The sequence below is a fragment of the Thermobia domestica genome, chromosome 18 (genome assembly GCF_964235325.1).
Source record: "Thermobia domestica chromosome 18, izTheDome1.hap1.1, whole genome shotgun sequence".
Classification (NCBI taxonomy): domain Eukaryota; kingdom Metazoa; phylum Arthropoda; class Insecta; order Zygentoma; family Lepismatidae; genus Thermobia; species Thermobia domestica.
This window is the reverse complement of record NC_137471.1, coordinates 13,886,737-13,902,568: the sequence shown is the minus strand read 5'-3', so window position 1 is coordinate 13,902,568 and position 15,832 is coordinate 13,886,737. Positions and strand designations below refer to the sequence as shown.

The 15,832-nt window shown below is 36.8% G+C and overlaps 1 protein-coding gene across 2 annotated transcripts in view; it reads right to left on the bottom strand.

Annotated features, from left to right (window-relative positions):
* LOC145675008 (uncharacterized) overlaps nucleotides 1-11,247 on the bottom strand; it is a 46,689-nt gene extending 35,442 nt beyond the window's left edge. The window contains exon 1 of one of the 2 annotated variants that reach the window (XM_081745372.1): nucleotides 11,149-11,247. Coding sequence is in view for 1 of the 2 variants with exons in the window: in XM_081745371.1 (XP_081601497.1) it covers nucleotides 10,686-10,691 (6 nt within the window). In the remaining variant the exon portion in view is untranslated. Of the gene's footprint in view, nucleotides 1-10,685; nucleotides 10,813-11,148 lie in introns of those variants that run through there. The other variant, XM_081745371.1, reaches the window with a different exon arrangement.
* Between the last annotated feature and the right edge of the window lie 4,585 nt (nucleotides 11,248-15,832).

Below are 15,832 nucleotides of genomic sequence, written 5' to 3'. Positions count from 1 at the left end.
GGGCTGTATCGGAGAGAGTATTACAGGTGTTGATCCAGTTTCTGGTCTTATAGGCAACAATATAGTTATGGACTGCTCTTTGGTATTGGCGATGTTGCCGAAGCGATTCCAGATTACCTGTGTGAGTAAAATCTCGATAGAGCTGGCGGGAACGGCGTATTAATGGTAAATACTGGGGCGGTAGTTTAGGTCTGTAGGAAGTTACTGTAGTCTGGGGTATGAATTCAGTGGACGCCTGATGTATACTTTTGGTGATGGTATGTAAGGCATCGTAAAGTTCAGCCTCTGTAGTAGGGGCTGATACAGATGTGAGGCTATTAGAGAGGCATTCCTTGTACTTAGGCCAATTTGCAAGGTCAAAACGAGCTACTGAACGGGGAGGAACAGTTGGAGGTGGTTGAATAGGTCCCTGTTGTTGAATAGTGAGTTTGATAGGGACATGATCACTCCCCAGAGGATCAAGTACAGTCAAGGTAAGCTTGCAAAGAAGGTTGGGTGAAGTTATGACAATATCAGGAGTTGTGTTGGATGCCGGCCTTGTCGGTTTAGGGATATGGTTAAAGAAACCAGTCTTGCGGGTCTGAAGATAGTTGCGGAAAGTAAGCTTTTGGTGATCTGTGCGACTGTGGTAGTTAATATCAGCCATGATAATGTAGGTGCGAAAGTTGTCCGATATATACTGAAAAAAACTGTGAGGAATAGGTTGGCCGAGTCGTATATAGATGGTGGCTACCGTGATGTAACAATGTTTGAAATATAAGGTGGAGATAAGATGTTCAGGCAGTGTTGGATCGCCGGTAGCATGTATCCGATGAGAGACAGATGATGGGAAGCCTATAGCGACACCGCCACTAGCACGGCGAGCTGGGACGGTATTGTCGTGGCGAACAAGATGATAAGATGGAATTTTACAGGATATTTTTGGTGAGAGGAATGTCTCATTAAGTAGAAAGCAATGTATGTGTTCCTCAAGGAGCAGCTGTTCAAACAAAGGCCTGTTTTTCTGAAGAGAACGGATGTTCAGAAATAAACAGTGAACTGCCATAATGAAGATTAGAGAGATTAGATGAAGAGGGAAATTATACTGCAGATTCATGTACAGTAGAATGGAAGTGTGCGAAGGTGTTGGAGTAGGTGCCTGTAAAATTGACATGCAGGATGGTTTTTGCGGCTAGTTGCACTTGTTGAAGAATATGTTGACGAAGGAAGGGATGAATGTTCTGCAATGTGACAGTAAGAAATGCCAAAAATTTGTCAATGGTAATCGGTTGATTTGCAGAAGTAGGGGGTGGCGTAGTAGAATCGGCGTTATGGATGCGTATAGGAACTGTGAGCTCTGGTTTAAGTATTTCTGCAGCAAGTTTGGCCTTACATTTATAACTGTATGTAGGATGCTGATCCGGGCAGGTTGAGCATTGCGGTGGATTAGTAAGATTAGTGCACGACTTGGTCGAATGTGGGCCGGCACAGTAGCCACATTTGAAAGGGTTCCTGCAGTCGTTGGTATGATGCGAGTTATAGGATTGACATCGCTCACAGCGCATTGGAAGTGGAGGTGGTGAGCGAGATGGTTCTACTCGATGACGTTTTAAGTATATAAATGCACCGTTACTAAGGAGATCATCCACGGTCTCTTGGTTATTTGTTAGAACACGGACCATGTAGGTTGGTCCGGATATGTTCTTAATTCGAATGCATTTAATGATCGAATGACCCTCCATGTTGAGTTCCTCAGCGATCTCAGCATCTGTGTATTGTGGATCAACTCCTCGGATAACTACAGAGAGAGCCGGAGGCTTGCGAGGAGGTGGAGGCTGCTTCGCTTGTTGAGAGGTAAGCTTTTGAAGGTTTGCCGATTTGCCAAAGATCTCAAAAGAGTAAGTATTGCGAAGTGTGGTTGCCATGTTTGGATCTGTGGATCGGATGATAATACCATTCTTGGTGGGTATGAGCTGCTTGACATCCGACCGTGGCACGTACTTAAGTAAACGCAAATAGATCTGTTTCAAATCATGGTATTTGGCGTCGTAGTTTGTTAGGAGAAAAGAATGAACGATAGGTTTAGCTGATGATGTATTGGCAGTGATCTCGGTATCCATATTGCTAGATGCTGAGGAAGACTCACTCAAAGTATGATGGCGTTTCGTTGGAGGTGTCATTTGTAATGCAGCAGCAAAACTAGCTTTTGCAGATTGACCCGTTGGACTGCTCGGTTCTGACTCTTGGCGGGCTTTGCGCTTATCAAGCTTTGCCGCCGTCAGAGAGGGGCCCTGTGTAACAACAGAAGGTAATCCAGAATGACCGGGGCCTTGTCCAGATGCCATCGCAAGGGTCGTCTATGCAGATAGGTTACAGGTTTGAAGACCACCCGTTTGGATAGTGGTCTAGGTGGGCCAAAGATGCTATCAATCTGCGTAGGTATCTGATGAGTTGGGCTAGATTAGTCTCTCAACCAATACACACAGAGATCAAGCTTCAGTGACCAGGATAGAGGATAGGAAATTACAAAACTCGTCACTATGCTCTAGTGGCGCTTCAGAGCAGAGCAAAGCTAAGCTCTGGGTAAGTATGACAATATTGCACAGTGAAATTCGCTTTAAGTTTCGAGGTTTCTACTTTTGTTCATATTTGCTTTCCAATTCAGGGTGATAAAAATTAAATGTGGTCGTGTAATGTTGAAAAGTAATAGATAAATACGCAATTAATTATTTTGTACTTTTCGAAAGTTAATACGCGAAAAGAAATGCAAGCGTTTATCTACAATTATTCGGATAATACTAATACCCGCACGTCGTTCGCAAGCGCAGGACACTATTGTTGTGAGAATGATTGAATAAGATTAAAAAAAAATATGGCTACCAAAGTAATTTTAATAACATGTTAATAATATCTTTAACCGCTTATTTTATTTTTCGCAAAAGTCGTTCCAAATTTTATATTTTTTTATTGGCTATTTTAGTTGTACATTGAAGGTAGAAGTACGTGAAAGCAAACATTACTAGAACTGTCTAAAATTTAGGTCCGAATTAGGCACTTGAAAATCACCGATTTTAAAACCACGAGTATATTCGTTCGTAATAAAAGCAAATGTATCTTATTGTCAGTCTTACTTTTTTTGAACACTTTTTGTGTACATGAAGCGACAACGAATCTTTTAAAATGTTTTATTCAGTTCGTTCAATTTATTTGAACTACAAGCTGATCAAAATCGAAATTTAAATTTTTCCGCAAGAAATTAAAGTTATGAATATGTACGTTCCACAATAAACATTACCAAATTACACTAGCATCTTGAGAAAAGAAACTGGGGAAAACGAGTACAGTACAAGTAGACATTCCATTCAATCTACTACGAATGTTTGTATTCGTTTTGCAAAAAAAAAAAAAAAAAAAAAAAAAAAAAAAAAAAATTCAAAGAGGAATAACACAAATAATTTGTCGGTACAATGTAAATATACTATTTCAGTTCCGTCATTTCGTCAATAACCATTGGCCTCCAATGCAAAATATTAGCCGAAAATAATTAAATGAATCTTACCCAAGGGCGCCGATCCTGGAAGGGGGCCCGGACCCCCAAAGTTCATGTGGGCTCCCCTAATGTATTTATGAATATACAATATTTGGCATAATTTGAATGAAATTTGTCTTAACATCCTCATATATGCACCTTCTGCATTTGAGTGAACCCCCCAAATTTACAGAGAAATCGGCGCCCTTGATCTAGCGGACACCCATATACCGGTACTCAGCTGCGTATGGCGAAAGTAAGGAATAGCCGTTTAAATTTATATTCAGATCTTTTTTCTTTGCACGAATATATTCGTGATCATAATTTTAGAAAAAAAAACGTAATAATTTGTGGATTTAAGTTAAGCGGTTAATTAAGAATTTCTCGATAATTACTCTAATTTAAGACGTCCTCGAATCTAACACGCACCCCGATTTCGCTGGGTTAAATTAAGGAAAAATAATAAGTAATATGTTCCATTTTTATTACTGCTATAGCGCTCTTTGATATTGGCCATTTTCGATGATTTTTTATATATCCCTCTCCCCTCTCCATGTTGCGGAGCACGGTATGATAAAAAAAAATATCCCAGGCCCAAATGTCATGTATGTTGAAAATTTGATCGAGATCGATCAGATTTTCCAAGAGTTATTAAGTTTTATTTATTTTATATATCTCTCTCCTCCCCTCCTCCTACTCTAAGTTCTACAGTAAAAGTGATATGATAAAAACCACCCCAGGTGCGAACCTAACCAATAATGATAATTTGATTAAGATCGGTTCGGTGGTTTAAGCGTGATGAAATCACAAAGATAGTCACTTTTATTTTTATTTTTTTACATGAGTCCCTCTTCCCTCCCCTACATTGTACCGTCTAAGCAAAAAGATGAAAACATCCCAGGTCCGAACCTTATCTATGTGGAAAATTTGATCGAGATCAGTCGGATGATTCAAGAGTTATTAAGTTTTATTCATTTTCATATATTTACCCTCCTCCCCTCCCCTAAGTTCTACCATCAAAATGAAATAATAAAGAACTTCACAGGTTGGAACTTGATCTATGTGGAAAATTTGATTGAGTTCGATCGGGTGGTTCAAGGGTTATTAACTCACGAACATGGTCACTTTTATTTTTATATTTATAGATATTTGTATATCTCCCCCTCCTCCCCATCCCCTACGTTGTTCCGTCAAAGTGAAATGATACAATCCATCCCAGTCATTTATGTTGAAAATGTGATCGAGATTGGTCGTTTGCTTCATGAGTTATTAAGTTTTATTTATTTTGTTTATAATTCCCCCTCCCCTAATTTCTACCGTCAAAATGAATAGCTAAAAAACATCCCCAGGCCAGAACTGCATCTACGTCAAAAATTTGATCGAGATCGGTCGGGTGGTTCAAGAGATTAAGAGTCACAAACATAGTCACTTTGAATTTGGATCTGAAGTTGTTTTGTTCAGATACCGCTATTAATATATAGATAAAGAACAACACAAACAGATAAACATTTAAACCAAACATATTATAAAGACAAGTGAGATTCTTTTCATAGTTGAAACTATGCTAGACACTTCCAAACAATGTAAATTTCAAGGATGTTATAGAATAGAGGATCTACCAATACAACAAAATCGTGAAACCATACGTCACATCTTCGCCACACCTACTCCGCCCACTCTGCGCCAATAAGATCGCAATGTTTCGAGTCAACAATCATGGCGGAAACGAGAGTAGCCAATCAGACATGCCGGTTCAGACGATGCTCGATTGTTTTTCGGCTTCATTGAGTTCATATGATGAAGATACGTATGGGCAGATTCTCTATTTTATAATATTCTTGGTACATTCAATACTTAAACTTGAAGCATTACATCTATAAATATTGGTTGGAATTGAGTAATAAAATCAAACATAGAATTATTCCTGGGATGCTGAATCCACATCGTGGAGCCATTACTAGTTGTCCTTACTGTTTCTGTACTGTGGTGATAAATGTTGAAACTGGAAGTGGTTACTTTGAATCACTTTTATTTTGAATAGAAGCTTAACCTTTAAACTATGGAGCTCTGTAAGGGCTCAGAAAGAAGTCAATTGCTTCACTCCTATTTATCGAAGACACATGAAACTGCCAGTATTACAAAAGTTATTGTCGTATCATTTCGAAATCGAAATATCCGTAGTTAAGACAAGAAACAGGGTATTTTGAAAACAAAATATCCCGTAGTTTAAAGGTTAATGGAGGAGGTGGAGCCTATTCTTGAGACCGTGATTGCAACAAACCATTTGTCGCTATGTATTACCGTTTCTGTTATATTACAATCAACTTTGGGACAGGAAATGGTTAATTTCTACCATTTCGGGTTTGAAAAAATGGTTAACGGAGAAGGAACCTGTTCTTAGAAGACTGAATCAATTGCAAAAGACTGCTTCTCGATATATTTGATCGTTTTTGCTCTGTGGAAATCATTATTGAAACTATAAGTGCTAATAAATGTTAACCTTTTCATGTTTTGGGTGGAGTATTACGAGTTGTGAAGACATAATCTCTATATACGATGAATCGATCGCAGAAAACCGCTTGTTTCTATCTAGTACTCTGTTGTTGGGATGCTGAATCGATTGCGAGAAAGGACATTCCCGATATCTCATACACTTTTCGCTCTGATACCCGTCGAGACAGACAGACAGATGGATGGTCGAAAATGGCTGTTATAGTGACTGCTGACATTTATGAAAAACATAGGTTGGAAATCTAATAACTAGTTTATAATCTGCTGTAATGGAGCAATTGCGCATAATATACACTAGCGGGCACCATCCGTAACAGTTCGCGTCGACGCACAGCAAATTTTGTGATTTAGCTTGTGATGATCGGCATAGCAGTAGTTGCACCGAGGATGTTATAAAATAGAGGATCTGCCCATACGTGTTTTCATTCTATGAACTCAGTGAAGCCGGATAACAACTGAGCATCGTCTGAACTGGTACGTCTGATTCGCTACTCTCGTGTCCGCCATGTTTGTTGGCTCGAAACATTGCGATCTTAGTGGCGCGGAGCGGGTAGAGTAGGTGTGGCGGAACTGTGACATATGGCCTCACGATTTTGTTGTATGGGCAGATCCTCTATTTTATAATATCCTTGAGCTGCACGCACGATATTGCAAGTACTGGTACGGAATGACCACCTGGAACACATTCTATGCAACCTTACTAACAGTGCTATAAACAATAGTTCTTTGTGAATAGCACCTGTCCCGGCATATTTGTTGCGCAACTACCATCAACAAGTTGCCCTCCTCGTAAATCAGAGAGTATTACCGTCTGCAAAAATTACTGCACACGCCCTTTATAATGCTCCTCACGTAGTACCAAACAGGGGTCGATTCAGGACGGAATTCTGGAAGGAGGCGGTGAGTTGTAATACTGCTACTTAGATCTATTTTTAAGAGCTCCAAACTCTGAGATGGGTTCTATCTATATATATAAAATAAGAAAGTTTTCTCTTTTTGGGGGAGCGATCACCCCGATCATCCCCCTGGATCCGCCCCTGGTTCCAAGTTTGCCCTAAAATACTACCACAAACAGCCCAGTGCTATAGTCACTGCTACATCTGACATCTTTCCAACTCCAAGACATCTTGTAATATAATTCAAACTTATGTATATCAAATTATATATCTTTCTGTAAATGTATATTTTTGTATAAAAGAGAAAAAATCCTAAGCTCGTTTCCTAGAATGGCAGAAGGTTCTAAAATAATGTGCCTCTATGAATTTCTAAAGACCGACGAAAAGACTATCAGAAGAAGAAAAGACCTTTTGCCCATTTTGGAGATGAAATATACCCTACTGGTATTCCGATGCGTACTTTATGGATACTTAATGAAGAAAACGCAAAAGGAAAAATATAACCTACACAAATAGATTTAATTTCATTTTACAATTGCAAGTGTGGTGTACAAATTTTAACAGCCATTGTTATTTGAATTTTGAGAGTATACTAAGAAAATTGCACTGTCTGCGGAAGACCTAAGTACTTCTTAGAACTTCTTGTTTTAAATTTCAACATAACGTATATTAAACAAAGGTATAATTTACAGAGTTGATGTTAAGAATTCCTCGTTACTGAACGCCATCCTGACGTGTTCCAAGCCAGAAGGTCCTAGTGACGTACTACAGGATTACCACCAGATGAGAGAAACTCTTTGTTCATTTACGAGAGCGTTTATATACACAGTGGTGTTGGTTTTCACTTGTTTATATCCTATTTTCATATAGCATTTTGGGCAAGGATCTTATAAAATAGAGGATCTGCCCTTACAACAAAGCCATACGTCGCAGTTTCGCCACTCTACTCTGCCCACTCCACCCAATAGGATCGCAATGTTTTGAGCCAACAAACATGGCGGAGACGAAAATAGCCAATCAAACGATGGCGGAAACGAGAGTAGCCAATTAGACGTGCCGATACTCTGTTGCTTTTTGGCTTCATTATTTAATAGGATGACACATGGGCAGATCCTCTATTTTATAAGATCCTTGATTTTGGAGCTTTCTCTTTTGTTTATACCTTCTGTTTTTCTGAGTTTATAGGAAACGAGTTTAGGTATTTTTTTCTCTGGTGTAATACAAAGTTATACATTTGCAGAAAAAAATATAAAATTTGATATACATAAGCTTGAATTATATTGAAAGCCTGACTGTTTCTAACCCTAGACGTTTCCAGGCAATTGATAATTATCTGTATATAACACAAAGCTCTAGGGTCTCCATATTCTTCTATAAAAGCCATACAAGCGTTGTAACTATTATCCAAATTTTGATGACATTGGCGGACGACTTTAGCGACAAAACAAAATAAAAATTAAAATTTCATTCATAGTATAATATATGTGCTAAATTATTCGTCACCTATAATGACTCAAAATTTAATTGACCATTGGATCTGACGAAAGTAACCAAATTAAACAAGTAATAAATATAACTTACCCTGGCGTTCATGTGTGTAAGAACATAGCTTTTTATAAGTGAAGATATTTGATCGAGTCTCATATTTGCTATTTGAAAATATACGCATCCAATGTACAATTAAATTCGTTATTGTCAACAGGCAAGATGATGTCCCAGTTTAGGTAAACATATTTTTAATAAAAATTAAGATAGAATGTTATTTTATTTAAGAAGGTCAAAGAATAAGTACTCAAAATATATCGGGATCTTACCTCACACATTGGATCAAATTTGAGTTGACCATTCCGTTCAGTAGCAAGAGATGTAGATTAACGTGGGATTCGAATCAAGTGAGCATCCGCCGGGAACCGAACCTGGATCTATCACACCAAAGGCATGTACGCTATCTACAAAGCCATGCTTACCTCTCACATGCATAATAAGGTGAAAGTGCGAAATGTAAAGTGAGCTCTTTGACACGTAATATTCCATAAGAAAGCACTGTGCCACACATAAGGAATGCGATTTTATGCCATATGAAGTGCTTTGCACTATCCTCGTTTATGCGCATACGCACAATCACTGACGCGCCTTCTTACTATGCGGCAGCAGTCGTGCTTTTTCGTGGCCAACTAGCACATCCGTCGTCTTTTGCCACAGCCACAGAATTGGTTCGTCTTTTCGCACTGTTGTTTTTATGGCACATGCTCACACGCTGTATTTATACCCAACAAGTAAGCCCTCGTAAAATAAGTGTGTATCCAGTAATGGAACTCTTCCCTTAAGAAACACTTTGTAAGGTAGTAAGACTGGAATTCCCGATGAAAGAAGTGAATGTATCATGAATATAGGTATGGTTAACTAAACTGGGACTACAAGACCGATTCAATTATAAATGCTTATTGCAGGGGTGCCCACAAGGGGGGGCTATGACGCAAACTGCGTCATTGAAATATTTGGGGGGGGGTTAAAAATCTATATAAATATGTTTGATGGGGGGGGGGTAAAATTAATCGAAAAGAAGATTTTTTCATGGAAGAACACCTACGGATAGACAATTGGGGGGGGTGCGTCATGGACATAAGGGGGGGTGGGCACCACTGCTTATTGTACAACTCAAAACCTTGAAGAATCAGATATTTTAACACGAATATAGCAATAGTTCGAAAAGTAGTTGTACACTAGTCCTATAATTTAGTAATATACATTGTACGGCATTTATTCCGAAGTTGGGCGTCCGCTTTCGCCATGTTTTTCCGATGCTATCTCCTTTCCACACTTTCTGAAATTTGTTATTAGGTTAATTAATGCGTGCTCTTCACAAACTTTTAAAAGATTTTGCTCGTAATCAACGTATTGCTTCACAAATTTTAAAACTGTTAGTTCATTGCCCTTGTACATTCCTTATTCATTGCCATTGCCATTGTTGATAACATAAATGTTCGTTTCTTTCCCACAATGCAACTGTTCGGTTACCTTGCGCCAAGTAGTTCCCTCCGCTTACCGTATAGTCCCATGTTTATAACCGCTTATATATAAGAAATAAACAGATTTTTCGAGACTCTTATATATTATCAAGCACACAAACGATCAAATTATCCACATCTTTCCTGTAAATTTTGAAACTTTTGCTGGAAACAGACGCCCAACTTTGTAACTTAATCCCATTGTACTAGATAAGTTAAGAAGAACAACTAGTACCTAAGCAAACAACTGATTTCCCAACAGTTGTAAGATGAAAGAAAGAAAGAATCGGCTTGTGTATAGCCCGCTCCCCCCAGTTCTTTGTCACCGAAACTGGAAGAGTCACTACTACTACTACTGCTACTGCTACTACTACTACTATTATTATTATTATTATTATTATTACTTCTACTACTGATACTACTAATACTAATACGTATATCAAGAACAGAACCCAACCAACCCCTGTGGGGCTTCTAACCTGTTCCTTCTACTACTACTACTGCTATTACTTCTAACTGCCACTACTACTAATACTATTGCTACTAACAACAACAACAACAACTACTACTACTACTACTACTACTACTACTTATACTGAAGCTTCTTTACTGCAAGATTTACATCTTAAATCTTTATAACATGCGATTCCGATTCATTATGTACTAGTACGATTCGTTAGAATCACTATGATTCGTTAAAAATCACTGGGGAGAGCGGGCTATACTCAATCCAAGAAATATAGCACATCTAACGATAAATACCTTCATGTTGTTATTCAACAGTAACAATCGTTGGAACTAAAAGCTTATTGAAACAAAACACATTTTACATAAATATTAGAGACTATGTTCCTCTATCGAGATTATTAACCACAGACCTTCATTTAGAAGAAGTAACTTTTCTTTCTTTCTTTCTTTCTTAACACTTACAAAGGCGTCATTTAAAGTTGCTGATATAAATTAATATAACTTCAAAATTGTTCGTATTATATCGAAGTATTTGTTGTTATGATGATGAATATATTCCAATTAATCCACGCAATATAAAAATTGTATGTCAATTGACAATTTAAATCCATGTGCAAGTATTTGTAAATTTTACAGAATAAATTTATAATAATATTTTGATAGACCAGTGTGTGAAAAATTGAAATATGTTTCGTTCTCACTAGTGAGATGTGTGTATGTGAGTTTCTAGGTAGAAATATATTAATGAAAATCTAACCTGCTAAGCATAACATCTTCCAGAATACATTCGCTAATCACAGTATAAAAAGCGAAGTGAGATGAAGTTTATATCTTATTTGGAATTGTGCAAATTCATTATGCGCAACCATAGATGTATCCGAGAGTAAAGGACTCCATATATTTGTGAAATATAGGTAAGTAATGTCATGCTATTTTTCAACAGAAATGTTGAAGCAATAAAACATTTTAAACACACACACACACAGTTACAACAACACATAATGGTAATAACATAAGAAAATAAAAGTATACGTATATTTTTTTCTAAATATATCATTTAAATTGAAGTACATGTCCGAACATAACCTCTAATGCTCATAATAACGTACAAATTCATGATCCAGTACGTAAGGTAAGCGTTTTAATGCCATATATAGTGTTTTCTGCTATCCTCCCTTCTGTGTATACTCACCGTCGCTGATGCGCCCGGGGCTGCCGCGCGAGCCCACTGCAGCAGTCCTGCTCTTACTCTCAAACAAAATTGGGCATTTATCTTTGAGCTTACTTAGTGTATCAATCATTAAAAACGGATTATAAAAATATAGAAAAAGTAAACAAATTAAAACAGTTATTTATATGTTTGTCTCTAAATCAAGACAGTCTTCGACTCCTCCAACTCTTCATTCAAGCCCACAATTAAAAGACTAGTGAAATGATTATACTTCATTCTCACGATCAAAATATCGCAACGGATTAAAATTTCCCCGGGCAGACTTTATATTATAACAAAAGGACATCTTTTCATCTTTTTGATAAGCAAATGGAGTAAATACTTGCAGAGTTTCTCTATAAAGTCTTACAATTATACTAATAGTATCGTTGTAGCTATTATCTCAAATTACTGAAGATAAAACAGGTACGTAGCCAGGATTTCGTAAAGGGGGATCCATGACATGAAATACTGTGGGCATCAGCATCACACCAGGGGCTAGGTCATTCTAAAGTATTTTACTGACAACTTACAGTATATTGGTTTGTTAGGACAATATAATGATGGTATGTTTGTTACTATTTTAATTACAAACTATGAAGAAATCTCGAGTTAAAGAATGAAAAACGTTCCTTCCTTTGCTCATTCAGATATAACAATTTCTCTTTCATTATAACTTCAACTATTATAAACGTACATATCCACTATTATAAAAGGTACATATCCAATAATGTCTTGTAAAAAATTTTACAATATCTGCATTCCTTATTCTGTTGATCAAATGTTAACTGAACTTTCTTCCAACATAACATTTTTTTATTACTCCGTCAACTACAATGCGTTCCAAATGACAAGTTAAAGGAGTAGTAAAAAACTGTTTCTGAAATTACATATTTGATACACTAAATAAGCGATGACGTAAAACTATGATTAAAAAAAGGTCCACACTGTTACAGAATGGCTTTCGAAAGCTTGAAATTTCCCTGACTAGTAGCAGAAATTCTGAGAATTCCGTAACCTTTCTAGAAATTTCAAATTCCCTGACATTTAACAGAATATCCCACTCATTCGCCACCATTTATTGCAAGTAATACAAATCCCCTCATAAGAAAGAGTAACCAAATGCTTGCTCTATCTTTCTATTTTTAACGCTGATTCTTCTTTTTCTTTTTCTCATTTCTTTTTGTTTCATCCTTCCTTAATTTTTTTTTCATTTCTGGTGTCGAAGTGTGGGGTCCGGACCCCTTCTATGGCTACGTGCCCGTAAAAGTATGGTAATAAATTAATGGAACAAAATGCAACTATCAAGAAAAATACATTATAACACAATTTCACGCATTTAACTTAAACAATTATAACGTTATAACTAAAGAAAATTATAAAAAGCAAATCTCCCTTATCATCACAAATAATTAATTTAATTGTATTACACTTTCTATGTAGCTTAAATATAGCTTAATTATATTCAATTACCACACAATAATAGAAACCAGATTACCTTCCACGAAAATAAAATGTGTAAGAAATATACCATCATCAATAGAACATTTATATTAGACTTTTCTATGTCGCGAAATATTTATGTAATTAATTATATTATTTAGTGTCCCCTGATAGAAAAGTTACAATTTCCTACATCTTCTACATAAAAATATTAGGATCATTGTTTAAATATTCCTTTTCAGTACTACTAAACCATAACATAAACCATTAGCTGTATACGAAATACGTACGACCCGCTCGGGAGAGAAATGCTCCCAGAAGGAAGTTTTTTTCTCGCGGTACTCTAGCCAATTGCTTTACGCGCTATCCTAGCCAGCTGTTTTCAGTTGGTCGCAAAATTTATATCATGGGGGTCAAGGTGGAACGAAACGAGCCCTGAGGGGCTTCTAACTCGTTCCTACTATTATTAATAATATTGTTACTCCTACTCCTCCTATTAGTGCTGCTACTACTACTACTACTATTTAACTGCACAAAAGTAAGTAAATCACTTTTTGAGATTATTTTTTATCTTATTTTAAGGCTTAAGTTTAGAGTTGCCCCTCCAGTCTGAAGGCGCCCTTGGACTTTGCAACATACAAAAAACAGTCCTTAAAGTATTGAAAATTGTTACATTTCACTTAACTTTAGTACTCCATGGGCTTCACAAAAATTTAAAAGGTTTTCTTCATTATTTTTGAGCATCCGTTACACCTGTTCGCCATATTTTACAACTACCATGCTGCTGAAACCTTCCGCGAATGCTTCCGCATCTGGCAAATAGTACTAACTTCCACATGTCTTTTCTCATAATAAACACAACTCTCATGCCGAACTTACATTCCTAAACATCAAGTAAAAACTTCAAATTATCATTCCTTACCTCATTTCTCCTGTAAATTTTCCTGATTTTTATAAAAAGCGGAGGGGTAACTCTAAACTTAACCCTATTTTAATGAAAAAGTGTTATGAAAATTTAACAATATAAAAAAAACTTTTCTCAGGCTGGGTTTGAACCCACGCCAAAAACGATTTTCGTTACTAGCACATAGAGCTAGCAAGCTCGGTCACGAGGGCTGACATCAGTGAGAGTTTGATTTCTGCTATATGAATACTACGGGGCAAGAAATGGTAAACGTCAACCAATCAGAACCCTGTATTTAGTTTCTACTTCCGGGAGCATTACTCTCCAGAGCTAGTTCTAAATACGGTAATGTATATTAAAGTTGATTCACCTAAGCAAATACTGAACATAACATTATTTTCAACATGAATATATAACAATCTGAATTACTCAAAAGCCTCTTCGATGTAAACGAATAGCTCAATTATCAAGATCTGTTTTGATCATTTTAAACTCCAGTATCGCCGTTCGCAGCAGGGCAACGAAGAGGACAGTTGCTCCCGTTATTTTCGAAGCATACATATTAATTTGTTATCATATTTATGTGGAAATAGTATTCTTAGATTTTTATTTTCAAGTTAAATAAGATTCTCATTTTTAGTATATGAAAGAAGAAATTACGGAAATAAGTTTACTTGTAAACAATTGTATCTGAAGAATTAGATCACGATCCAACTGTTATTCAATCATGTCTGTGAATTTGTCTTAAGCGCCTATGACAGCTTTACTTTAATAACTGAATTCATTACAAAAGCTACTACAGACATACTTCTTTGTTTCTAAATTCCGAAATGTATTTTGGAACTTCTGTAACCCGGACTCGGAATACTTTTATCACTGCACGTGGCTTTACGTCCCACCCACGAGCTTTCAGATTATTAACCTCAGCAAAAATCCTGATATAAAATATTTGGTAATTTCAAGAAAGAGTCAGTTCCGACAGATCTGGGAGTTCATGCAGATCGTCATTACGTACATAACGAAAAGTTCTCTACTCTTATAGTGGGTGTTCGGCATAACCACTATAAGACTAGTAAAGGACTACTAGTCATCAATACGCTGTCTCCGAGGTAATAATTCACCACCAACAAGAACTATATGAGGATCGGAGCTGATCAGTAATCAAAAGCATGGAATTGGAAGTTTCATCCTCATCAGAACTTATAAGATATGCAGTGGCGAGGCTTGAGGGGAGACAGGGTGGACAGCGTCTACCCTTTAGAATTTTATATGTATTAAGCCATCTATATATATAAAAGAGAACGTACAAATCCTTTGTCCGCTCATCACGCTAATACGGCTGAACCAATTTCTTTCATTTTTGGGGGGTTATTAGGATTTGGACCCTAGATGGTTTTTATCATATCACTTTAATTTTCAATTACCAGTGTCTTGAGATAATTGACCATTCAGGTGTCCACAAATCCTTTGTTAGTTCATCATAGGTAAAAATAAACGTATTTATATGCAACCCACATGACCGTGTCACTCGGCGGGTTAACATAAATGACAGGCGTTATAATGGTTTTTATCATATCACTTGAAAGCGAAAAAGTAAAAATTATCTAAGTAACAAAGTTTATTGCGTTCGGGGGTGACCGCAGCGAAGCGGGGTGGGTTAACATAAATGACAGGCGATATAATGTTAACATTTACTGCAATCTTCTATGGTTTTTATCATATCACTTGAAAGCGAAAAAGTAAAAATTATCTAAGTAACAAAGTTTATTGCGTTCCGGGGTGACCGCAGCGAAGCGGGGTGAACGCTGCTAGTTAGGAATAAATTACTAACTTAAAATTTTAGATTCTGAAGATTCTGAACTTAAAATTTCCTATAATTTATTC